At 48.4% G+C, this 27,441-nt stretch overlaps 1 protein-coding gene across 4 annotated transcripts in view; it reads left to right on the forward strand.

Annotated features, from left to right (window-relative positions):
• The window catches only part of AFF4 (ALF transcription elongation factor 4), a 902,368-nt gene that overhangs the window by 723,863 nt on the left and 151,064 nt on the right, over positions 1–27,441 (forward strand). For all 4 annotated transcript variants that reach the window (XM_069244725.1, XM_069244727.1, XM_069244726.1 and 1 more), the window contains one exon: positions 18,459–18,552. In XM_069244725.1, coding sequence (XP_069100826.1) covers positions 18,459–18,552 — 94 coding nt within the window. The remainder of the gene's footprint in view (positions 1–18,458; positions 18,553–27,441) is intronic.

Genomic DNA, 27,441 nt, shown 5'->3' on the forward strand with positions numbered 1-27,441 from the left:
CTTCCACAGGGGGTGACCAAAAGAAAGGGGTCACAAAACCTCCCCAGGGGAAAGGTGGTGAGACAGCCAAAAATAAAAATAGTCAAGAGTCTTCTAAAGGCCCCCAAAAACCTGCACAGGAGGGTGGGCCCAGAGCCTCTTCACAAAACAATCCTGGGTACAAGGGTAAAAACTTTGATCCCAAAAAGGCCTGGTGTCGAAACTGTAGTCAGTCTGGACACCAAACTGGAGACAAGGCCTGTCCCAAGAAAGGTTCCACTCCAAACTCCAATCCAGGTAACACTGGAATGGCTAGTCTCCAAGTGGGATCAACAGTGTGCCCAGAGCAAATCAGGGTCCACACTGAAGCTACTCTAGTCTCTGAGGGTGGGGTGGATTTAGCCACACTAGCTGCCTGGCCCCCTAACATGCAAAAATACAGGCAGCAGCTCTTTATTAATGGGACAAGTGTAGAGGGCCTGAGGGATACAGGTGCCAGTGTCACCATGGTGACAGAGAAACTGGTTTCCCCTGGCCAATACCTGACTGGAAAAACTTATACAGTCACCAATGCTGACAATCAAACTAAAGCACATCCCATGGCAATGGTAACTTTAGAATGGGGAGGGGTCAATGGCCTGAAACAGGTGGTGGTCTCCTCAAACATCCCAGTGGACTGTCTGCTTGGAAATGACCTGGAGTCCTCAGCATGGGCTGAGGTAGAACTAAAAACCCATGCAGCCATGCTGGCTATCCCTGAACTGGTGTGTGTGAAAACAAGAGCACAATGCAAGGCACAGGGTGAAAAAGTAGAGCTGGAGTCTGGAAGAATGGCCCAGCCTACCAAGAGAAAAGGAAAGTCAGTTGGGAAACCAACTGCAACACAGTCAGAAAAAGAGAACCTCTCTTCTCAGGAAGAAGTTCTGCCCTCTGAGGGAACTGAGCCTTTGGAGCTTGAACCTTATCAGGTTGAGCTCTTGGGCCCAGGGAGTCCCTCAAGGGAGGAACTGTGTAAGGGACAAGAAACCTGTCCCTCTCTTGAAGGCCTTAGGCAGCAAGCTGCTGAAGAGTCCAAGGGCAAGAAAAATGGAACACATAGGGTCTATTGGGAAGATGGACTCCTGTACACTGAGGCCAGAGACCCCAAACCTGGTGCCACTAGGAGAGTGGTAGTGCCTCAGTCGTTCAGAGAGTTTATTCTGACCTTAGCCCATGATATTCCCCTTGCTGGGCATTTGGGACAAACCAAGACGTGGGAGAGGTTAGTCAACCACTTCTACTGGCCCAATATGTCCCAGAAGGTTAAGGAGTTTTGCCTCTCCTGCCCCACCTGTCAATCCAGTGGTAAGACAGGTGGGCACCCAAAGGCCCCCCTCATTCCACTTCCAGTGGTGGGGGTCCCCTTTGAAAGAGTGGGTGTGGACATAGTTGGTCCAGTGGAACCTCCCACAGCCTCAGGAAATATGTACATCCTAGTAGTAGTGGATCATGCTACTAGGTATCCTGAAGCTATTCCCCTTAGGTCGACTACTGCCCCTGCAGTAGCCAAGGCCCTCATTGGTATCTTTACCAGAGTGGGCTTCCCTAAGGAGGTGGTGTCTGACAGAGGTACCAACTTCATGTCAGCATACCTAAAACACATGTGGAATGAGTGTGGAGTGACTTACAAATTCACTACACCATACCATCCACAAACTAATGGCTTAGTTGAGAGATTCAACAAGACATTAAAAGGCATGATCATGGGGCTCCCAGAAAAGCTCAAAAGGAGATGGGATGTCCTCTTGCCATGTCTGCTTTTTGCTTACAGAGAGGTGCCACAGAAGGGAGTAGGATTCTCACCCTTTGAACTTCTGTTTGGTCACCCTGTAAGGGGACCACTTGCTCTTGTTAAAGAAGGCTGGGAGAGACCTCTTCATGAGCCTAAACAAGACATAGTGGACTATGTACTTGGCCTTCGCTCTAGAATGGCAGAGTACATGGAAAAGGCAACCAAAAACCTTGAGGCCAGCCAACAGCTCCAGAAGTTTTGGTATGACCAAAAGGCTGCACTGGTTGAGTTCCAACCAGGGCAGAAAGTCTGGGTTCTGGAGCCTGTGGCTCCCAGGGCACTCCAGGACAAATGGAGTGGCCCTTACCCAGTGCTAGAAAGGAAGAGTCAGGTCACCTACCTGGTGGACCTGGGCACAAGCAGGAGCCCCAAGAGGGTGATCCATGTGAACCGCCTTAAGCTCTTCCATGACAGGGCTGATGTAAATCTGTTGATGGTAACAGATGAGGATCAGGAGGCAGAGAGGGAACCTCTCCCTGATCTTCTGTCATCAGACCCAAAAGATGGCTCAGTAGATGGGGTGATCTACTCAGACACCCTCTCTGACCAACAGCAAGCTGATTGTAGGAGAGTCCTACAACAGTTTCCTGAACTCTTCTCCTTAACCCCTGGTCAGACACACCTGTGTACCCATGATGTGGACACAGGAGACAGCATGCCTGTCAAGAACAAAATCTTTAGACAATCTGACCATGTTAAAGAAAGCATCAAGATGGAAGTCCACAAGATGCTGGAATTGGGAGTAATTGAGCGCTCTGACAGCCCCTGGGCTAGCCCAGTGGTCTTAGTCCCCAAACCTCACACCAAAGATGGAAAGAAAGAGATGAGGTTTTGTGTGGACTACAGAGGGCTCAATTCTGTCACCAAGACAGATGCTCATCCAATTCCTAGAGCTGATGAGCTCATAGATAAATTAGGTGCTGCCAAATTCTTAAGTACCTTTGACTTGACAGCAGGGTACTGGCAAATAAAAATGGCACCTGGAGCAAAAGAGAAAACAGCATTCTCCACACCTGATGGGCATTATCAGTTTACTGTTATGCCCTTTGGTTTAAAGAATGCCCCTGCCACCTTCCAAAGGTTGGTGAATCAAGTCCTTGCTGGCTTGGAGTCCTTTAGCACAGCTTATCTTGATGATATTGCTGTCTTTAGCTCCACCTGGCAGGATCACCTGGTCCACCTGAAGAAGGTTTTGAAGGCCCTGCAATCTGCAGGCCTCTCTATCAAGGCATCCAAATGCCAGATAGGGCAGGGAACAGTGGTTTACTTGGGACACCTTGTAGGTGGAGGCCAAGTTCAGCCACTCCAACCCAAGATCCAGACTATTCTGGACTGGGTAGCTCCAAAAACCCAGACTCAAGTCAGGGCATTCCTTGGCTTGACTGGGTATTACAGGAGGTTTGTTAAGGGATATGGATCCATTGTGACAGCCCTCACTGAACTCACCTCCAAGAAAATGCCCAAGAAAGTGAACTGGACTGTGGAATGCCAACAGGCCTTTGACACCCTGAAACAAGCAATGTGCTCAGCACCAGTTCTAAAAGCTCCAGATTATTCTAAGCAGTTCATTGTGCAGACAGATGCCTCTGAACATGGGATAGGGGCAGTTTTGTCCCAAACAAATGATGATGGCCTTGACCAGCCTGTTGCTTTCATTAGCAGGAGGTTACTCCCCAGGGAGCAGCGTTGGAGTGCCATTGAGAGGGAGGCCTTTGCTGTGGTTTGGTCCCTGAAGAAGCTGAGACCATACCTCTTTGGGACTCACTTCCTAGTTCAAACTGACCACAGACCTCTCAAATGGCTGATGCAAATGAAAGGTGAAAATCCTAAACTGTTGAGGTGGTCCATCTCCCTACAGGGAATGGACTTTATAGTGGAACACAGACCTGGGACTGCCCATGCCAATGCAGATGGCCTTTCCAGGTTCTTCCACTTAGAAGATGAAGACTCTCTTGGGAAAGGTTAGTCTCATCCTCTTTCGTTTGGGGGGGGGTTGTGTAAGGAAATGCCTCCTTGGCATGGTTGCCCCCTGACTTTTTGCCTTTGCTGATGCTATGTTTACAATTGAAAGTGTGCTGAGGCCTGCTAACCAGGACCCAGCACCAGTGTTCTTTCCCTAACCTGTACTTTTGTATCCACAATTGTCAGACCCTGGCATCCAGATAAGTCCCTTGTAACTGGTACTTCTAGTACCAAGGGCCCTGATGCCAAGGAAGGTCTCTAAGGGCTGCAGCATGTCTTATGCCACCCTGGAGACCTCTCACTCAGCACAGACACACTGCTTGCCAGCTTGTGTGTGCTAGTGAGGACAAAACGAGTAAGTCGACATGGCACTCCCCTCAGGGTGCCATGCCAGCCTCTCACTGCCTATGCAGTATAGGTAAGACACCCCTCTAGCAGGCCTTACAGCCCTAAGGCAGGGTGCACTATACCATAGGTGAGGGTACCAGTGCATGAGCATGGTACCCCTACAGTGTCTAAACAAAACCTTAGACATTGTAAGTGCAGGGTAGCCATAAGAGTATATGGTCTGGGAGTCTGTCAAACACGAACTCCACAGCACCATAATGGCTACACTGAAAACTGGGAAGTTTGGTATCAAACTTCTCAGCACAATAAATGCACACTGATGCCAGTGTACATTTTATTGCAAAATACACCCCAGAGGGCACCTTAGAGGTGCCCCCTGAAACTTAACCGACTGTCTGTGTAGGCTGACTAGTTCCAGCAGCCTGCCACACTAGAGACATGTTGCTGGCCCCATGGGGAGAGTGCCTTTGTCACTCTGAGGCCAGTAACAAAGCCTGCACTGGGTGGAGATGCTAACACCTCCCCCAGGCAGGAGCTGTGACACCTGGCGGTGAGCCTCAAAGGCTCACCCCTTTGTCACAGCCCAGCAGGGCACTCCAGCTTAGTGGAGTTGCCCGCCCCCTCCGGCCACGGCCCCCACTTTTGGCGGCAAGGCTGGAGGGAACAAAGAAAGCAACAAGGAGGAGTCACTGGCCAGTCAGGACAGCCCCTAAGGTGTCCTGAGCTGAGGTGACTCTAACTTTTAGAAATCCTCCATCTTGCAGATGGAGGATTCCCCCAATAGGGTTAGGATTGTGACCCCCTCCCCTTGGGAGGAGGCACAAAGAGGGTGTACCCACCCTCAGGGCTAGTAGCCATTGGCTACTAACCCCCCAGACCTAAAACACGCCCTTAAATTTAGTATTTAAGGGCTACCCTGAACCCTAGAAAATGAGATTCCTGCAAACTACAAGAAGAAGGACTGCCTAGCTGAAAACCCCTGCAGAGGAAGACCAGAAGACGACAACTGCCTTGGCTCCAGAAACTCACCGGCCTGTCTCCTGCCTTCCAAAGAACTCTGCTCCAGCGACGCCTTCCAAGGGACCAGCGACCTCTGAATCCTCGGAGGACTGCCCTGCTTCGAAACAGACAAGAAACTCCCGAGGACAGCGGACCTGCTCCAAAAAGACTGCAACTTTGTTTCAAGGAGCAGCTTTAAAGACCCTGCAATCTCCCCGCAAGAAGCGTGAGACTTGCAACACTGCACCCGGCGACCCCGACTCGGCTGGTGGAGAACCAACACCTCAGGGAGGACCCCCGGACTACTCTACGACTGTGAGTACCAAAACCTGTCCCCCCTGAGCCCCCACAGCGCCGCCTGCAGAGGGAATCCCGAGGCTTCCCCTGACCGCGACTCTCTGAAACCTAAGTCCCGACGCCTGGAAAAGACCCTGCACCCGCAGCCCCCAGGACCTGAAGGACCGGACTTTCACTGGAGAAGTGACCCCCAGGAGTCCCTCTCCCTTGCCCAAGTGGAGGTTTCCCCGAGGAAGCCCCCCCTTGCCTGCCTGCAGCGCTGAAGAGATCCGTTGATCTCTCATAGACTAACATTGCAAACCCGACGCTTGTTTCTACACTGCACCCGGCCGCCCCTGCGCTGCTGAGGGTGAAATTTCTGTGTGGGCTTGTGTCCCCCCCGGTGCCCTACAAAACCCCCCTGGTCTGCCCTCCGAAGACGCGGGTACTTACCTGCAAGCCGACCGGAACCGGGGCACCCCCTTCTCTCCATTCTAGCCTATGCGTTTTGGGCACCACTTTGAACTCTGCACCTGACCGGCCCTGAGCTGCTGGTGTGGTGACTTTGGGGTTGCTCTGAACCCCCAACGGTGGGCTACCTTGGACCAAGAACTGAACCCTGTAAGTGTCTTACTTACCTGGTAAAACTAACAAAAACTTACCTCCCCCAGGAACTGTGAAAATTGCACTGTGTCCACTTTTGAAATAGCTATTTGTCAATAACTTGAAAAGTATACATGCAATTGAAATGATTCAAAGTTCCTAATGTACTTACCTGCAATACCTTTCAAACAAGATATTACATGTTAAATTTGAACCTGTGGTTCTTAAAATAAACTAAGAAAATATATTTTTCTATAACAAAACCTATTGGCTGGATTTGTCTCTGAGTGTGTGTACCTCATTTATTGTCTATGTGGATGTACAACAAATGCTTAACACTACTCCTTGGATAAGCCTACTGCTCGACCACACTACCACAAAATAGAGCATTAGTATTATCTATTTTTACCACTATTTTACCTCTAAGGGGAACCCTTGGACTCTGTGCATGCTATTCCTTACTTTGAAATAGCACATACAGAGCCAACTTCCTACATCTGGGTGTTGCATGTCCTTATTTTTCGTCCTTTTGGTGGTTTTGGGAAAAAAACTGTAACTTACTCTTTTCTTCCTGGTTGCTGAGGTGGGGAGGGCACTGTGGTACTTACTTTTCGGATTTCCTGGTTCCCCCAGCTCCTCTCTACAGATTCCCCTTACCTGGGTGCGGTCTCGGCATCTATATTCTATTTTCTAGGGTCAAGCACGCATGTAATCTCGCTGTGGGCTTCTAACCATGCCCGTGTCATGCCCGTCAATCAATTGATTCCATTTGTGAAAGGCATTGGAAACGTCCTGCCTTTTCCGGTGTTTAGCCCCCATCGAGCGCACCGGTAAACTACTGAAAACATACGAGGCTCCGTTTTCATCTGGTATCTGATAGTGACTTCTAGTTGCAGATTCCTTACCTTTGAATTTCCCCAGGCGTCAGACTGGATCCAGGGATTTTTCTTTGAGCAGTACCTCTGCACGCCATCCGGTGGCGACTGTCGACTCCGCGGGAGCTTCACCGTGGTGATGTCGTGGTAGTATATAGGGGCCACCCCGGCGCGCTGACGTCAGTTCTTTCCTTTCCAAGTCAGCTTACGCGCAGATCCGGAGAAGAGCTACCTCAACCATTTTTTGACTACGTCAACCCTTTTGTCGAATTTTTGATGAGTTTGTGGATGGGACGAGGGATGTCCCGCAAGACCGGATTCAAGCCCTGTGACTCCTGTCACCAAACTATGTCAGTGACTGATCCGCACTTTGTGTGTCTCTGGTGCCTGGAGAGCTATCACGACCCCAAGTCGTGCTCAGAGTGTCGGGCCATGAATCTGAAGGCTTTGAGGGAGCGGTCCCTAAAGCTCAAGGTGGCTCGACCCCTTACTCCACGGTGCTCACTGTCCCGTTCGAGAGGAAGATCTCGAATCCGGCCGCGAAGTCCCCACCACTCTTCGTCATCCAAGTCATTAACGCTTTAGGGTCACAAAAAGATGTTGAAGGAGGACAAGCGTTCTTAGACTTCACCCCGTCGATCGGATGATACAATGCAGGAAGAGTGTCTACACTCTAGGCCTTCATCAACGGAGCCTTCTTCTGGGTCGGCTCTGCGCTTCTACACAAGTTCCTAGGAGCCGGAGCCACCCCGTCCAACTTAAGGAATTTTACGAGGCCATGCGCCTCATTTTTGGGCGGTCCAACCTATTTTCGGGCGCAGGTGAGTCTATTGGGGTTCCCTCAGTTTCAAAGCAGTCTGCTTTGGCCTCCGCTCCGTAGGGCCCCTCCCGATCCAAACATGGACCTTCCCCGGCATCTGGTCAGACATTGACGCTCCTAACGTCGGTTGGGTCCACAATCGACGTCAATCCCATCCTCATACTCGATGGCCCGGAACTGGACCGACATTGATCGACGCTGATTCCATTCTCTATGGGCTCTCCAGGGCCCAGGGTTGATCCAGACCCTTATTCTTTTGGGTATGGATACGGGGAGAGTATGGAGGGTATGCTGGACCCTTTAGAATACCAGCTTGACCTCCAAATGGACTGAGTGCAGGATTTGCGTGATGCCAGTGGTTTAGACACCTCCCCTGGCACTGGTATGCTTTCGCCTTCTAGCGTGGCTATGGAGGAGGGTGCTTCTTATTCTGTGGTGGTGAGAAGGGCGGCTGACATCCCGCACCTCGAGCTTCCTTCCCTGGAGGTTAGGCCTAACATCCTAACCGACGTGCTTCAGCCGGGGTTTCCTCTTCCGAGCCCCTTTTACCCTTTAATGAAGCACTGACTGACGTCCTTTTGGGTACTTGGTCCAGACCCAGCAAGAGGGCACCTGTGAATAGGACAATTGCCTGCCGTCATCGGCCTGCGCTGTCAGACCCGAAATTCCTGACCCAACACCCCACGCCTGAGAGCCTTGTCATCTAGGCTTGTTCTTCATCTGGCACATTCCCTTCCGCACCCCCGGATAGGGAATCAAAAAGACTGGATAGTTTGGGAAAGAAGATGTTTTCTTCCAACAGTCTAGCGCTGCGTGAACACCACATGCCTTTTGGGCCGCTATTCCCATACTCTCTGGGATATGGTCGCGCAAGTGCTGCCTGCAGGTCCGCAGGAGACCCGGACTCTCCTGTCCAAAGTGGTAACAGATAGGAAGTGTAGGAAAATGGCTCCCTGTTGCAGTTACAACCGACTTTTTGCCTGATATTGATGCTGACTTGACTAAGAAGTGTGCTGGGACCCTGCTAACAAGGCTCCAGCATCAGTGTTCCTTCACTAAAGATGTACCATTGTATGCACAGTTGGTACACCCCTGGCCACTTACAGCCCTAAGGCAGGGTGCACTATACCACAGGTGAGGGCATAGCTGCATGAGCAATATGCCCCTACAGTGTCTGTCTATTCTTAGACATTGTAAGTACAGTGGGGTCATATTAAGTATATGGTCTGGAGTCTGTCAAAACGAACTCCACAGCTCCATAATACAGGGAGTGCAGAATTATTAGGCAAATGAGTATTTTGACCACATCATCCTCTTTATGCATGTTGTCTTACTCCAAGCTGTATAGGCTCGAAAGCCTACTACCAATTAAGCATATTAGGTGATGTGCATCTCTGTAATGAGAAGGGGTGTGGTCTAATGACATCAACACCCTATATCAGGTGTGCATAATTATTAGGCAACTTCCTTTCCTTTGGCAAAATGGGTCAAAAGAAGGACTTGACAGGCTCAGAAAAGTCAAAAATAGTGAGATATCTTGCAGAGGGATGCAGCACTCTTAAAATTGCAAAGCTTCTGAAGCGTGATCATCGAACAATCAAGCGTTTCATTCAAAATAGTCAACAGGGTCGCAAGAAGCGTGTGGAAAAACCAAGGCGCAAAATAACTGCCCATGAACTGAGAAAAGTCAAGCGTGCAGCTGCCACGATGCCACTTGCCACCAGTTTGGCCATATTTCAGAGCTGCAACATCACTGGAGTGCCCAAAAGCACAAGGTGTGCAATACTCAGAGACATGGCCAAGGTAAGAAAGGCTGAAAGACGACCACCACTGAACAAGACACACAAGCTGAAACGTCAAGACTGGGCCAAGAAATATCTCAAGACTGATTTTTCTAAGGTTTTATGGACTGATGAAATGAGAGTGAGTCTTGATGGGCCAGATGGATGGGCCCGTGGCTGGATTGGTAAAGGGCAGAGAGCTCCAGTCCGACTCAGACGCCAGCAAGGTGGAGGTGGAGTACTGGTTTGGGCTGGTATCATCAAAGATGAGCTTGTGGGGCCTTTTCGGGTTGAGGATGGAGTCAAGCTCAACTCCCAGTCCTACTGCCAGGTCCTGGAAGACACCTTCTTCAAGCAGTGGTACAGGATGAAGTCTGCATCCTTCAAGAAAAACATGATTTTCATACAGGACAATGCTCCATCACACGCGTCCAAGTACTCCACAGCGTGGCTGGCAAGAAAGGGTATAAAAGAAGGAAATCTAATGACATGGCCTCCTTGTTCACCTGATCTGAACCCCATTGAGAACCTGTGGTCCATCATCAAATGTGAGATTTACAAGGAGGGAAAACAGTACACCTCTCTGAACAGTGTCTGGGAGGCTGTGGTTGCTGCTGCACGCAATGTTGATGGTGAACAGATCAAAACACTGACAGAATCCATGGATGGCAGGCTTTTGAGTGTCCTTGCAAAGAAAGGTGGCTATATTGGTCACTGATTTGTTTTTGTTTTGTTTTTGAATGTCAGAAATGTATATTTGTGAATTTTGAGATGTTATATTGGTTTCACTGGTAATGATAAATAATTGAAATGGGTATATATTTTTTTTTGTTAAGTTGCCTAATAATTATGCACAGTGATAGTCACCTGCACACACAGATATCCCCCTAACATAGCTAAAACTAAAAACAAACTAAAAACTACTTCCAAAAATATTCAGTTTTGATATTAATGAGTTTTTGGGGTTCATTGAGAACATGGTTGTTGTTCAATAATAAAATTAATCCTCAAAAATACAACTTGCCTAATAATTCTGCACTCCCTGTAGCTACACTGAATACTGAGAAGTCAAACCTCTCAGAATAATAAACCCACACTGATGCCAGTGCTGGACTTATTAAAAAATGCACACAGAGGGCATCATAGAAGATGCCCCCTGTATTTTTCCCAATGCTTCAGTGCAGGACTGACTGGTCTGTGCCAGCCTGCCACTGAGAGATGAGTTTCTGACCCCCTGGGATGAGAGCCTTTGTGCTCTCTGGGGTCAGAACCAAAGCCTGCACTGGGTGGAGGTGCTTCACACCTCCCCTTGCAGGAACTGTAACACCTAGCATCTGCAAGATGGAGGATTTCTAAAAGTCTAGAGTCACCTCAGCTCAGGACACCGTAGGGGCTGTCCTGACTGACCAGTGACTCCTCCTTGTTATTCTCATTATCTCCTCCGGCCTTGCCGCCAAAAGTGGGGCCGTGGCCGGAGGGGACGGGCAACTCCACTAGCTGGAGTGCCCTGTGGTGCTGTAACAAAGGGGGTGAGCCTTTGAGGCTCACCGCCAAGTGTTACAGTTCCTGCAGGGGGAGGTGTGAAGCACCTCCACCCAGTACAGGCTTTGTTACTAGCCACAGAGTGACAAAGGCACTCTCCCCATGTGTCCAGCAACATGTCTGGTGTGTGGCAGGCTGCTTGAACTAGTCAGCCTACACAGATAGTCGGTTTAGGTTTCAGGGGGCACCTCTAAGGTGCCCTCTGGGGTGTATGTTACAATAAACTGTACACTGGCATCAGTGTGCATTTATTGTGCTGAGAAGTTTGATACCAAACTTCACAGTTTTCAGTGTAGCCATTATGGTGCTGTGGAGTTCGTGCATGACAGACTCCCAGACCATATACTCTTATGGCTACCCTGCACTTACAATGTCTAAGGTTTTGCTTAGAAACTGTAGGGGCACAGTGCTCATGCACTTGTGCCCTCACCTATGGTATAGTGCACCCTGCCTTAGGGCTGTAAGGCCTGCTAGAGGGGTGACTTATTTATACTGCATAGGCAGTGTGAGGTTGGCATGGCACCCTGAGGGAAGTGCCATGTCGACTTACTCGTTTTGTCCTCTCCAGCATACACAAGCTGGCAAGCAGTGTGTCTGTGCTGAGTGGGGGGTCCCCAGGGTCGCATAAGACATGCTGCAGCCCTTAGAGACCTTCCCTGGCACCAGGGCCCTTGGTACCAGGAGTACCAGTTACAAGGGACTTACCTGTATGCCAGGGTGTGCCAATTGTGAAAACAAAAGTACAGGTTAGGGAAAGAACACTGGGGCTGGGGCCTGGTTAGCAGGCCTCAGCACACTTTCAAATCAAAACTTATCATCAGCAAAGGCAAAAAGTCAGGGGGTAACCATGCCAAGGAGGCATTTCCTTACAAGTACCTTGCATTTTATGTATTTACTTCAAATCTTGAACTTGTGGTTCTAAAAATAAATTAAGAAAATATATTTTTCTATATAAAAACTATTAGCCTGGAGTTAAGTCTTTGAGTGTGTGTTCCTCATTTATTGCCTGTGTGTGTACAATAAATGCTTAACACTACCCTCTGATAAGCCTAAGGCTCAACCACACTACCACAAAATAGAGCATTAGAATGATCTAATTTTGCCACTATCTTACCTCTAAGTGGAACCCTTTGACTCTGTGCACACTATTTCTTACTTTGAGATAGTATATACAGAGCCAACTTCCTACACCTTCCTAGTCCGCAGGTACATCAGGAGCCAGTAGGTGGCAGGGTGCTCCGTCACCTGCCCCAATGTCAATCCATTACCTCAGACAGTTGGGTCCTCCAAATTGTCCGAAGGGGCTACTTCCTCCCATTCGAGACATCTCCTCCAGCCATGCCACCTTAATACAATCATATATCGGAGGATCATATGGCGCTTCTCCGCGAAGAAGTCCAACCCTTTTGGCCAAAGGCTATAGAGAGGGTCCCGTTGCCAGAAGTAGGTCGTGGTTGCTATTCCCGCTACTTCCTGGTTCAGAAAAAGGACAAAGGTCTTGACCTATATTAGATATTCAGTCCCTCAATCTCTTCCTGAAAAAGAAAGTTCAAAATGTTGACATGGGCTCAAGTCCTGTCTGCCCTGGATCCCGGACATTTGGTGGTAGCATTGGACTTGCAAGATGCATTCTTCCACATTCCCATCTTGCCGGCCCACAGATGTTACCTACGATTCGTGGTAGGTCACAAGCACTTTGTTTACTGTGCTCCCCTTTGGCCTTACCAGTGCCCTTCGGGTGTTCACGAAAGTGATGGTAGTGGTGGCAGCTCAACTCCGCAGCTTAGGGGTCCCAGTCTTCTCCCCTACTTCGACGATTGGCTGTTGAAGGTGAACTCCCCAGTCGTCTCCCACCTCCAGACTACTGCAAACCTTTTGCATTCGCTGGGGTTCGCTATCAACGTGCCAAAGTCACACCTGACTCCTTCTCAGACGCTTCCTTTCATCAGAGCTGTTCTGGATACAGTGCAGTTTCGGGCATATCCTTCCAAAAAGCAAGTCCAGGATATTCAGGCTACGATAGCGATGTTTCAGCCTCTGTCCTGGATTTCAGTGAGAATTACTCTGAGGCTGCTGGGCCTCATGGCTTCCTGTATCCTGCTGGTTCAAATGGCATATGCGGGCTCTGCAATGGGACCTGAAGTTCTAGTGGGCGCAGCATCAGGGAAATCTCTCCAACAAGGTCCAGGTCTCGGAAGAGACTGTGAAAGACCTGCAGTGGTGGTTAATGAATCAGGATTGGGTCAAGGGCAGATCCAGCTCCTTTCCCCAACCAGATCTTACGGTCGTGACAGATGCGTCACTCCTGGGATGGGGCGGCCACATGGGAGAGGCAGAGGTCAGAGGCATCTGGTCTTGCGGAAACTGGGCTTCATATCAGTCATCTGGAGCGCCGAGCGATTTGACTAGCATTAAAAGCATTTCTTCCCTCCGTCAAAGGGAAAGCAGTGCAGGTTTTCAAACAACACCACTGCCATGTGTTATTGCAACAAACAAGGCGGAGTAGGGTTGTGGACCCTTTAAGAGGCCCTTTGTCTCTGGACTTGGCTGGAACATCAGGGTATTTCCCTGGTGGTTCAACACCTTGCAGGCTCCTTGAATGCCAGAGCAGACAAACTCAGCCGATGATGCATGGTTGACCACAAATGTTATCTCTATCCGGAGGTGATGCAAGGTCTCTTCCTGCAGTGGGGAGAACCTTGGTTAGACTTGTTCGCCTCCGTAGAGAAGGTGCAATGTCCGCTGTTAAGCACGTTGGAGTTTCCAAGGCGGCACTCGCTCAGCGACGCTTTTCATCGCAGGTGGAATTCAGGCCTCCTGTACGCCTTCTGCCAAAACCACTTCTGCCAAGAGTTCTGAAGATCAGACAAGACCAGGCCCAAGTAATTCTGGTGGCTCTGGACTGGGTGAGAAGAGTCTGGTATCCTGAGCTTTTGAACATGGCCATTGCTCCTCCACTCAGACTGCCCCTTCGGGAGGATCTTCTGTGGCAGCAGCAGGGGAAGGTCCTCCACCCGAACCTGTCAACTCTGCGACTTACGTGGAGATACATCAAGATGTGCTACGCTCTGGCTAAGAAGCAACCTCCTGAAGGTTTGCGAGCTCACTCCACCAGAGATACTGCTAGTAGCAAGGGGTGTTCCAGTCTTGGATATTTGTCAGGCAGCAACGTGGGCTTCTCTGCTCACTTTTACTAATCACTTCTGCCTGGACAGTCTGGTCCGAAGGGATGGCTGCTTTGGCCGTTCGGTCCTGCCGGACTTTTTGGTGTGATCTTGGTTCGCAGGTGCACCACCGGGGATGGTATTGCTTGGGTATCTATTCAAAGGTCAAGGCACCCATCGGCTCGCATATGAGAAATAGTTCTACTTTCCATTATTAGTTTGTGGCACGAAAAGTCTGGTTAGGAGTTTACAACGCTAATAGCTCTAACGCGAGCAAACGTGAGACCCCAGTGCATTCCAAATGCTTGTTTTAGTATATGGTTAGGGCTCCCTCTAGGGTCTCTATTGCTATTGCACTTTTTTCTATTGCTATTTATGCCTATTGCTGATTACTAGAGTACATATTTAGTGTGTTTACTTGCCTCCTATTGGAAGGTTACCTATCTAGTGCTTTTGGTAATTCTGTCACTAAAATAAAGTGCATTTATTTTTGTAACATAGCATTTTCTTTCATGTTTGTAAGTGCTGTGTGACTACGGTGGTACTGCATGAGTTTTGCATGTCTCTTAAACAAGCCTTCGCTGCTCATCCACAGCTACCTCTGGAGAGCCTGACTACTAGACACTGTGTACCCTTCACTAATAGGGGAACGCTGGGCCTGGTATAAGATGTATTCACCATAGGTACTCACTAGGCCAGCTTCCTACACCCATTTCCCAGCGGAAGTGATCATAAGAAGTGTAGTCACTCTAAAAGTGGTTAGCCCATTGGCTACCACCTGGCACTTCCTGTAACACCCTAAATTGAGTATTTAGATGGCACCCATGAACCCCACAGAAGAGGAAGAAGAAGCAGCTGAACCCAGTACTAGCCCTTGCTGCTTACCTGCTCACCTCACCGGACTCTGCACATACAGACTTGTCCTGAAGCTGTAACTCAAGAAACCTAGGAAGCCTGCCTACCTTCTAAAAAATACTAAAACTCCCATGAGCAGAGGACCTGCTCAGCAGCGAAGTATCCAACAAGGACAGCAGCCTGGAAACCCAACACCTGAAGAGACCTCTGCACCCGACGACCTCAAACCGGTGAGAAGCCCACCAACAGTGCCAGCAGGGCTTCCCCAGCTGATCTGAGCCCGAGTTCACCCATCCTGGACTCCTCCAAGTCGCCTGCAGCGCCTACATGTGGACCCCCTATTCCCCAGCCTGGTGGTGAGAGAAAACCTTACACCTACAGCAACCACTGCACCCATGACCCCACTTGAGGTGGTTCATCGGTGCCAACAATGTCACTCATCTCCTGAGAGCACAAGTCCACCCTAGGTCCACCCCTGCCGGACTTCCTCACAACTCCTGCAACTTCAACTCACAGGACCCCCTGACCGCGAGTGCTCCTGGACGAGAAAAACAGACACCAAAATACACCCCTACATCCATCCCATAGGGCGCAAGAGAAGAGGACCAAAGGTGCAGCTACGTCTCTGAGCCCTCAGTCTACTACCTACCTGTTGTCCCCTGCTGACTTTCCATCCAGAGCCTGCAGCCTGTTTGTCACAAGGTCAAACTCCTGAAGGAAACCATTGGGCACCCAACACCTTATTGCACCTCTGCCCCCGGCCGTCCCAGTGCCGGCTGGTGTGACCTGTTGGTGTGGTTCTGAACAGTGCCCAGTACTTAACCCGCTGAAATTATCTTTGTAAGTCGTTAACCCTGTGATCGCTGAATTTAGTTTTTCCTTCATAGGATAACATTGAAAGAACTCTGAAAATTGCAATGTCTATATTTGAAACTGCGAAGTATACAAGTTTAAAAGTCTACCTACCTGATTCCCTAGTTCTTGGGTTTGGAACATATTTAAAAAGAATTGTTATTTTTCTAAATTGGTCTCAGACTCAATCTTTCAGTTATTGCTTCTTTGAGTACAACAAATGCTTAGCACTAACTGCTCGTCCCCACTACCACAAATAGAGCATTAGTCCCATCTACTTTTGCTTCTACCTTATCAAATGGGGATCCACTGGACTCTCTGCAAAGTGTAATTCATTTCGGTGCACTGTATAGAGAGCCAACTTCCTACACATTGTCTGTTAACTTTTGCATTTGCGACCTTCACACCCAGCATTTACTTCTAATTGACTTCATTTAACTGCAGTCACAGCTTACCTACAAAAGAGACAGCACGTCTCTTTTCAGAGAAACGTAATTGAAGCCTTCATGGGCTCAAATGGGTTATATCAACCTTGATCCGCCCTTTTGTGGAGCCTAAATATCGTTTGCGCTAGTCTAATTGGCCCTCCTTTCAACCTTTTACGTTCTTGTCGTTGCCAGTTCCTTTCCTGGAAAGTAGTCTTACTAGTAGTTATTACACCCATTCGACGGGTAAGCAAAATACAAGCACTTACCCGGAAGAGGATTTTTTCTGACTACATCATGATATGTTGGACCTCAGAACAAACCTTAAATTCCTACCCAAGGTGGTGTCTAGCTTCCGCCTTAATCATACCATCAAGCTTCCAGTGTACTTTCCACATCCAAAATCTGTAGCAGAATGAGCTCTCCATTCGCTAGATGTTAATCGAGCGCTCAAGTATTACATTGAAAGGACGAAGCACTTCTGCAAAACTCAACAAATTGTCTTTCTCCATGCTGCATAAGGGGTGTGCACTATCCAAGCAGTTATTGCGCACTGGAAACTCAAATGTATACAGACCAGTTATGCCAAAGCCAAGTGCCTTTTGCCAGATCCTCTTAAACCCAAATCATCTCACAAGAAAGGAGTGTCTATGGCTTTCTTCGGTAATATTCCTATACTTGACATTTGCATAGCAGCTACTTGTTCTACACCACGCACTTTCACAAAACATTGCGTGGATGTCTCAGCATGCCAACAAGCCAAAGTTGATCAGGGTTTTTTCCGCACACTGTTCCAAGTTTCTGCAACAACCCTCAGGCTAGTCACTGCTTCAGTCTGTGCACAGCATGTGTATGTACAGCTACACATGTCACAAACAGAAAATGTTACTTCGCTTGTAAGCATCTGTCCGTGGCGTGTAGTGCTGTAGATTGACACTTGCCCACCCTCCCCAGTCGCTTTTTGGTTTTGCAGAGGTTCTATCTTTAAATTTAATCTATAATCTTTCCTTTGCATGGCCATCTTTCTGTTTCTCAATTCTCCATCTGTATCCTCACATAGCCGAAGCCCATGTGCATTATCAGCAATAGGTGGAGTTACGGTACTTTGACTCGAAAAGGCTTCTTAAGAAAAAGAAAAAGAAAAAAAAACTTGCTTATGTCCGAGCCCAACACTGAATGGTAGGATTATGCACAACAAGAGTCTTCAGCACTACATGCCACGAACACATGCTTACAAGGTAAGTAACGTTTTCCTTTCTATTGTTGACCATTTTCATAGTTTCACGTGTCCCTCCTTCCCCACTTTGGGCATAGTATGCATCACTTATGCTTTATAACCTGGATGGATTGGTGTTCATGGCCTTTCAACCTAATTTCCTGATGTTCAGGAATATTTTTTCACTTGGTTCTATGGCAATGTGTTTTCCATAATTCCAGGAGGCTCCCACTGCAGGAAAGATTCAAGCATGTGAATCTTTTGAAAAATACCAGGCCCTCAGCAGGACTTCCATGCCCATGTGTATGATTGTTTCACTATATAATAATCAATGAAAAGTTTACATTTTGGACACCGTTTGGTGGCACAATAAAGTAGCTTTCGTGCAAGCTCCGTTTCTTAATCCAGGGTATCCTGCATATCCCTCATCTAAGGGCCAAATGAATCTGAACACTTGGATGAGGGTGCAGCAGGAGAGATAGCCATTCCCTTCACTTTGTTGATAGTGTGTGCCTCCACCTACAACAAAGCTCTCCCATCCCTGTTGGTGATTGTCTCCTGGCAAATGTAAGCGTATTTTGGGCTATATGTATCATGACCCCCGATTAACATCAAGATGACTTGCAGCTGATCTAGCTGCGCACGTCTTACTTAAGTAGCCTGTGAGAATGGCAGGCAAGGAAATATATAGAATTTTAAAATGCACTGTGGGATTCCATTGTTGTAATACTATGATATTATGGATAAGATGAAAATATTTATCATACGACATATGCAAAAATATATAATGGTTTTGATGAAGTTATATTATGGTCAGCACAATGCACCTTTTCATTATCTTCTGTGAGATCCATTGGATAATTTGTGTCAAGTACCTGGATTGGTGAGACCATGGGCACCTCTAATAAATGTTCTCTTTTCCTTTGTTAGTCTTAGATGTAAGTCACTTCTGTACCTACGACTCTTCAAACTAAAGAAAGAGAGTGCATTGAAGTATTCTAAAACTCTCACAGAGCATTTAAAGGTAAGGACTTTTGTTGTCTTATAATTTGATTACCTTTGTTTTATTATCTCTAGACCATTCACTTAATTCACCTAAAGCTAACTTTCAAGGTGTTCCTTCCCCACCTTTTCACATGTTTTCCATGAAAAACGTGTGCTATGTTTTTCAGTTTATTTGCATTTATGTTGTAAAGGAATAGAGCACTTTGTCAGTTTATGGGTGTTCCAGTCTGCCCTTTTCATGTATTCTCTATTTTTTTCTTTCATTTGTATGTACTTAAATTGTCATAATATCTGATAGAGACTTCTAATGGCAGATTCCTCACGTTTTGAATATTCCACAGGTGTCAGACTGAATCCGGAAATATTTTCAGCAGTACCCCTCTGTGCGGGTATGTGGCACCATGCAGCCCTGCACTGACACTGTTCTGTTCCAGAAATGCCTTGTGGAGCCGATATAGGCACCATCCTTGTGTTGATATCAGTTCCTTTCTTGCTGCTTCATCAGACATGGATATGGAGCTGTCTCTTGTCTCCGAGACCTCTTTTACCTCACAAATTTACAGTGCAACAGAAATGTCACCTCAAAACGACAGGGTTTAAACCTTGTATCGAATGCCTTTAACAAATGTCTGTGATAGATCATCATCAGGCTTGCCTGTGGTGCTGGGGTCGAGTCATGACTCTACGGCCTTCAGTGACAGCGCCTCCATGAACCAGACGCCATATTGGCCTGCGAGGTGAATCTGTACATCACCATGCTCTGGAACATTCCTCGTTGAGAACGGTCCATGTCTAAAGGTCAGTCTCAGTCCCGTTCCCTGTACAGAAGTCAAAAAAGTCTAGAGGTAGTTTGTCCTCGTTAAGCAAATCTTGGGGTAAGTCAAAGAAAAAAATATAAAACGTCCAAGTGGGGCTCTACCCCCTTTCGGTCATTCGCATACTCCTGAAAACGCACAAGGGTGTCACTATACCTCTCAATCTCACTCTTGCAGCTGGTCGCCTTTGGAGCTAATCAGTCAACCACAAGCTGAATTTCCGTGGCTGTCTGCGACGCCGAGGCAGATTGAGGACATCCACAAAGCGATTTTCTATTCTCCATATCCCTTCTGATTCTCTCTAGTGCCCCTGCAAGCTCCAGGGAGCTGGGAGGCCCTCCAGCTCAGATACTGTGGCAAGTTCACCCTCGGCACCAGTTGGACAGTCTTGAAGCCTCCACTGAGCCTACTCTGGCTACTGGATTTGACTCCACCTCCATGATACACCCTGGTTCCCACAGCATTAACGCCGATGGGGACTGGATCGACACCAGCTGATGTTCCCATTGTGCTCTCAAACTGTAAACCGTCTACAGTCTCAACCAAGCCTGTGCTCTGTTTCCATCAAAACACATCCTGCACCGCTTGACGGCCCACAGCCACAATGAAGATCCCATACACTGCATTCTTTGTTTGGCACAGATTTAAAAAATGATTATGATGCAGGTGAATTGACCAAACCTACTATGAGGAAAATTGGTGTGATGACCTCCAGGATGTCAGTGGCCTTGATACCTTTCCGAACTGTGGTCTTCATACACCCCCATGTTTCAGCTACTGAAGAGTGCTTCATTTGCAGTGGCCATGCAGAGAACAGCCAAAGCTCTTACCACCAGCTCTTCTTCTTATGATCTAAATGTGTGGACTGAGACAAACCACTACTGAACCCCTACTAAGCTTTGAAGTACTCATAGATAGTCTTCTATGGGGCTGGGTCACACATTGCTCTGGTAACCTCCCCCCCCCCTCTCCTCCCCTTCCTCCGATTTCAAAACTCCATCAACCTTCCTGGTGTGATCCCACATTTGTTTCTCAGCACCCCCATTTGTTTGCAGGATCCAACAATTCTCTTGGACAGTCTGATGGAAGGCCCCCTTATCGGTCTTTTTTTTGTTTGTTTTTTCTGCCCTCATTCCACCTCAAAGAGCACAATCTCATAAATATGACTGTCCCAAGTGCTCTGTCCAAGGTTCAGAGACAGTTGGTAATATGGGTAATGGCTCCATAAAATTCCTTCCTGCTGTTACTGACTTTGGTCTAATCATTGGACTTATCTTCTGCTGTAACGAATGCTTGGCCAGTCCCCAAAAGAAATATGCACTCCCCCACTTTCCCCTTCAATTTTCTTATATGTTTTATAGAAACAACTTAGCTCCACAACTCACAACAGTGAAGAGGATCTGAGCGACACCATTTCTTACATATTCGTTTCCTCATCAGGAGACACAAGAAAAAACAATTTAGATTGGGTCGGTGCCAATTTTTCCACATCTCCATCTTTCCAGAATAAACCAGATATAATAGTAATGGGGCCTACCTCCACTGCTATTTCTGAAAGATGTGATATTACCTTGCCTTCTTTCAGCCAGAAACCTTGCAAGGCAGATTGTAGGAAGTTGGCTCTGTATGTGCTATTTCAAAGTAAGGAATAGCATGCACAGAGTCCAAGGGTTCCCCTTAGAGGTAAAATAGTGGTAAAAATAGATAATACTAATGCTCTATTTTGTGGTAGTGTGGTCGAGCAGTAGGCTTATCCAAGGAGTAGTGTTAAGCATTTGTTGTACATACACATAGACAATAAATGAGGTACACACACTCAGAGACAAATCCAGCCAATAGGTTTTGTTATAGAAAAATATCTTTTCTTAGTTTATTTTAAGAACCACAGGTTCAAATTTAACATGTAATATCTTGTTTGAAAGGTATTGCAGGTAAGTACATTAGGAACTTTGAATCATTTCAATTGCATGTATACTTTTCAAGTTATTCACAAATAGCTACTTTAAAAGTGGACACTTAGTGCAATTTTCACAGTTCCTGGGGGAGGTAAGTTTTTGTTAGTTTTACCAGGTAAGTAAGACACTTACAGGGTTCAGTTCTTGGTCCAAGGTAGCCCACCGTTGGGGGTTCAGAGCAACCCCAAAGTCACCACACCAGCAGCTCAGGGCCGGTCAGGTGCAGAGTTCAAAGTGGTGCCCAAAACGCATAGGCTAGAATGGAGAGAAGGGGGTGCCCCGGTTCCGGTCTGCTTGCAGGTAAGTACCCGCGTCTTCGGAGGGCAGACCAGGGGGGTTTTGTAGGGCACCGGGGGGGATACAAGCCCACACAGAAATTTCACCCTCAGCAGCGCGGGGGCGGCCGGGTGCAGTGTAGAAACAAGCGTCGGGTTTGCAATGTTAGTCTATGAGAGATCAACGGATCTCTTCAGCGCTGCAGGCAGGCAAGGGGGGGGTTCCTCGGGGAAAACTCCACTTGGGCAAGGGAGAGGGACTCCTGGGGGTCACTTCTCCAGTGAAAGTCTGGTCCTTCAGGTCCTGGGGGCTGCGGGTGCAGGGTCTTTTCCAGGCGTCGGGACTTAGGTTTCAGAGAGTCGCGGTCAGGGGAAGCCTCGGGATTCCCTCTGCAGGCGGCGCTGTGGGGGCTCAGGGGGGACAGGTTTTGGTACTCACAGTCGTAGAGTAGTCCGGGGGTCCTCCCTGGGGTGTTGGTTCTCCACCAGCCGAGTCGGGGTCGCCGGGTGCAGTGTTGCAAGTCTCACGCTTCTTGCGGGGAGCTTGCAGGGTCTTTAAAGCTGCTCCTTGAAACAAAGTTGCAGTCTTTTTGGAGCAGGTCCGCTGTCCTCGGGAGTTTCTTGTCTTTTTCGAAGCAGGGCAGTCCTCAGAGGATTCAGAGGTCGCTGGTCCCTTGGAAGGCGTCGCTGGAGCAGAGTTCTTTGGAAGGCAGGAGACAGGCCGGTGAGTTTCTGGAGCCAAGGCAGTTGTTGTCTTCTGGTCTTCCTCTGCAGGGGTTTTCAGCTAGGCAGTCCTCCTTCTTGTTGTTGCAGGAATCTAATTTTCTAGGGTTCAGGGTAGCCCTTAAATACTAAATTTAAGGGCGTGTTTAGGTCTGGGGGGTTAGTAGCCAATGGCTACTAGCCCTGAGGGTGGGTACCCTCTTTGTGCCTCCTCCCAAGGGGAGGGGGTCACAATCCTAACCCTATTGGGGGAATCCTCCATCTGCAAGATGGAGGATTTCTAAAAGTTAGTCACCTCAGCTCAGGACACCTTAGGGGCTGTCCTGACTGGCCAGTGACTCCTCCTTGTTGCTTTCTTTGTTCCCTCCAGCCTTGCCGCCAAAAGTGGGGGCCGTGGCCGGAGGGGGCGGGCAACTCCACTAAGCTGGAGTGCCCTGCTGGGTTGTGACAAAGCGGTGAGCCTTTGAGGCTCACCGCCAGGTGTCACAGCTCCTGCCTGGGGGAGGTGTTAGCATCTCCACCCAGTGCAGGCTTTGTTACTGGCCTCAGAGTGACAAAGGCACTCTCCCCATGGGGCCAGCAACATGTCTCTAGTGTGGCAGGCTGCTGGAACTAGTCAGCCTACACAGACAGTCGGTTAAGTTTCAGGGGGCACCTCTAAGGTGCCCTCTGGGGTGTATTTTGCAATAAAATGTACACTGGCATCAGTGTGCATTTATTGTGCTGAGAAGTTTGATACCAAACTTCCCAGTTTTCAGTGTAGCCATTATGGTGCTGTGGAGTTCGTGTTTGACAAACTCCCAGACCATATACTCTTATGGCTACCCTGCACTTACAATGTCTAAGGTTTTGTTTAGACACTGTAGGGGTACCATGCTCATGCACTGGTACCCTCACCTATGGTATAGTGCACCCTGCCTTAGGGCTGTAAGGCCTGCTAGAGGGGTGTCTTACCTATATTGCATAGGCAGTGAGAGGCTGGCATGGCACCCTGAGGGGAGTGCCATGTCGACTTACTCGTTTTATCCTCACTAGCACACACAAGCTGGCAAGCAGTGTGTCTGTGCTGAGTGAGAGGTCTCCAGGGTGGCATAAGACATGCTGCAGCCCTTAGAGACCTTCCTTGGCATCAGGGCCCTTGGTACTAGAAGTACCAGTTACAAGGGACTTATCTGGATGCCAGGGTCTGCCAATTGTGGATACAAAAGTACAGGTTAGGGAAAGAACACTGGTGCTGGGGCCTGGTTAGCAGGCCTCAGCACACTTTCAATTGTAAACATAGCATCAGCAAAGGCAAAAAGTCAGGGGGCAACCATGCCAAGGAGGCATTTCCTTACACAGATTAGCTGACAAATATATGTACACCATCCGCACCCTGAACACTGCTTCTCTTATAGCTGGCATTGTCGCTCTTACTGAATGTGGCCAGCTTCCACGGGGACCAAAAAAGTTCTGTGTAGAGTAAAAAAGTGGTTCTTCTTTAAAGTCGCAGATTTCACTCAATAAAGTAAGTTCTTTAATATGTGCCATAACACACAGAAGTCCGCGTCCAGCAAGCATCCATCTCAGACATGATGGGCCATTTTCATGTTCCCCTCTGCCACGTCTTACAGATGTTGATACTACAGGGCTACCTTCTTCTTCTTTGTTAGTATCCTGCAGTTTCTCCTCCAATATGTGGATCTCCAACTGAGTTCACCCTTGGGCTCCCAACCAGGCAGTCATTTGATAGTATTTACACCTTGATAGCATTCCCCTATTAATCCTCTCCCAGGTGTCCCACATTAATGCTTTGCCTTCCTGTACTAACTACCCCCACTTATTTACACCACACTCTTAAGGTTCTTCCTCAACAGTCTCCCATACATTCAGGTGTTCCTGAGAAGTCCCATATTGGTGATAACTTGCTATAGTATGGGATTCTCAAAAATGATCTGATCTCAAACCATAGGCTTGCAGCTAAGTGGAGGCATTTCAGCTGCACCTTTTAAAGAATTTTCACACACTAGATTTGTGGGAAAATCCCTCCCTGAATGGCCTACTGACATGACTTCCTACTGAAGAATACTCACCCGGGGGAAGGAAGATCATGCTGCAGTTCTTCAGCCGGAGCGCCCAACAGTACAACTGCTCAAGGCCCCCTTTTTCCAGCCTCCTCCTAAGATTTTTCCAGGACAGCTGTATGGCCTTACCCACCCAGACAAAGGAGGTGATCTTCCCTTGAATCTTCCCCAACTCTTTCCTGCTAAATTCAATAAAATGGTCGAATAAAAATGTTGAGTCTCGGATAAATGGACATTTTTTGCCAGGTTTACCCATCTATAAATAGTGAGTGGCAGATTTTTCAATTTTTTCAGCAACTTTTCCACCTCATTGCTGACTCTGTTTAGATTGACCTTCGCGATGTCCTCTAAATTCTGCACAATCCTTACTCCCAGGTATGTTATCTTTTCTTTGTGCTACGCTCCTTCCCATACAGAGTTCCAGGTCTTTATTTCAGATTTAGCTACATTGACCTTAGATCCAGAAAATTACCAAATTGCCTTACTTCCAATGTTTCTTGAGATACTGCACTGTCTGCCTCAGAGATGTAGACCATTAAGCCATCAATGTAAGATAATGCCTCCTGGGCATGGTTACCCTCTGACTTTTTGCCTTTGCTGATGCTAAGTTATGATTGAAAGTGTGCTGGGACCCTGCTAACCAGGCCCCAGCAGCACCAGTGTTCTTTCCCTAAACTGTACCTTTGCTTCCAAAATTGGTACAGCCCTGGAACTGAGATAAGTCCCTTGTATATGGTACCCCTGATACCAAGGGCCCTGATGCCAGGGAAGGTCTCTAAGGGCTGCAGCATGTCTTATGCCACACTGGGGACCCCTCACACAGCACATGCACACTGCCTTTACAGCTTGTGTGTGCTTGTGGGGAGAAAATGACTAAGTCGACATGGCACTCCCCTCAGAGTACCATGCCAACCTCACACTGCCTGTGGCATAGGTACATCACCCCTCTAGCAGGCCTTACAGCCCTAAGGCAGGGTGCACTATACCACAGGTGAGGGCATATGTGCATGAGCACTATGCCCCTACAGTGTCTAAGCCAAACCTTAGACATTGTAAGTGCAGGGTAGCTATAAGAGTATATGGTCTGGGAGTTTGTCGGACACGAACTCCACAGTTCCATAATCTTAGAGATGCCCCCTGCATACCAATCCAACTTCTAGTGTGGGGCTGACCAGTTTCTGCCAGCCTCCCACAACCAGACGAGTTGCTGGCCACATGGGGAAGCGTGCCTTTGTCGCTCTGTGGCCAGGAACAAAGCCTGTACTGGGTGGAGGTGCTTCACATCTCCCCCTGCAGGAACTGTGACACCTGGCGGTGAGCCTCAAAGGCTCACCCTTTTTGTAACAGCACCACAGGGCAATCCAGCTAGTGGAGATGCCCGCCCCTCTGGCCACTGCCCCCACTTTTGGCAGCAAGGCTGGAAGAGATAATTAGAAAAACAAGGGGTCACCCACCAGTCAGGACAGCCCTGAGCTGAGGTGACCCCTGCCTTTAGAAATCCTCCATCTTAGTTTTGGAGGATTCCCCCAGTAGGATTAGGGATGTGCCCCCCTCCCCTTAGGGAGGAGGCACAAAGAGGGAGTAGCCACCTTCCAGAACAGTAGCCATTGGCTACTGCCCCCCCAGATCTAAACACACCCCTAAATTTAGTATTTAGGGGCACCCAGGAAATCAGATTCCTGCAACCTGAACTAAAAATGACAGCTGACCTACAAGCCTGAAGACACGACGGAAGACAACTGCTTTGTCCCCAGTCGTACCGGCTTGTCTCCTGACTCGAAAACCTGCAACCAGCGAAGCATCCAACAGGGACCAGAGACCTCTGAAGCCTCAGAGGACTCCCCTGAAACCCAGGACCAAGAAACTCCTATGAGCAGCGGCTCTGCTCAACAACCAGCAACAAACTTGCAACTTTTCTACAACTTCAAAGACCTCACTCTTCCCACCGGAAGCGTGAGACTTCACACACTGCACCCGACGCCCCCGGCTCGAGACCCAGAGAACCAACACCACAGGAAGGACTCCCAGGCAACTGCGACCCCGTGAGTAGCCCGAGACGAACCCCTCTGGACCTCCACAGCGACACCTGCAGAGAGAATCCAGAGGCTCCCCCTGACGCGACTGCCTGTAACAAGGGACCTGACGTCTGGACTAAGCACTGCACCCGCAGCCCCCGGGACCAGAAGGAACCGAACTTCAGTGTAGGATTGACCCCCAAGTGGCCCTTTGCGTAACCCAGGTGGTGGCTGGCCCGGGAAGCCCCCCTTTGCCCTGCCTGCACCGCTAGAGTGACCTCCCTCCATTGAAACCAATACAAAACCCAATGCCTGCTTTGCACACTGCACCCAGCCGCCCCCTGTGCAGCTGAGGGTGTGTTTTGTATGCCTACTGGTGTCCCAATCCCCCACCACCCCACCCCAGTGCTGTACAAAACCCCCCTGGTCTGCCGCCCCGAGGACACGGGTACTTATCTGCTGGCAGACTGGAACCGGACCACCCTTGTTCTCCATAGGCGCTTATGTGTTTTAGGGCACCTCCTTGACCTCTGCACCTGACCGGCCCTGAGCTGCTGGTGTGGTAACTTTGGGGTTGCCTTGAACCCCCAATGGTGGGCTGCCTATGCCCAGGAAGTGAGACTTGTAAGTGTCTTACTTACCTCACAATCTAACTGTAGGAAGTTGGCTCTGTATGTGCTATTTCAAAGTAAGGAATAGCATGCACAGAGTCCAAGGGTTCCCCTTAGAGGTAAAATAGTGGTAAAAATAGATAATACTAATGCTCTATTTTGTGGTAGTGTGGTCGAGCAGTAGGCTTATCCAAGGAGTAGTGTTAAGCATTTGTTGTACATACACATAGACAATAAATGAGGTACACACACTCAGAGACAAATCCAGCCAATAGGTTTTGTATAGAAAAATATCTTGTCTTAGTTTATTTTAAGAACCACAGGTTCAAATTTAACATGTAATATCTTGTTTGAAAGGTATTGCAGGTAAGTACATTAGGAACTTTGAATCATTTCAATTGCATGTATACTTTTCAAGTTATTCACAAATAGCTATTTTAAAAGTGGACAC

Source organism: Pleurodeles waltl, chromosome 7 (genome assembly GCF_031143425.1).
Source record: "Pleurodeles waltl isolate 20211129_DDA chromosome 7, aPleWal1.hap1.20221129, whole genome shotgun sequence".
Classification (NCBI taxonomy): Eukaryota; Metazoa; Chordata; class Amphibia; order Caudata; family Salamandridae; genus Pleurodeles; species Pleurodeles waltl.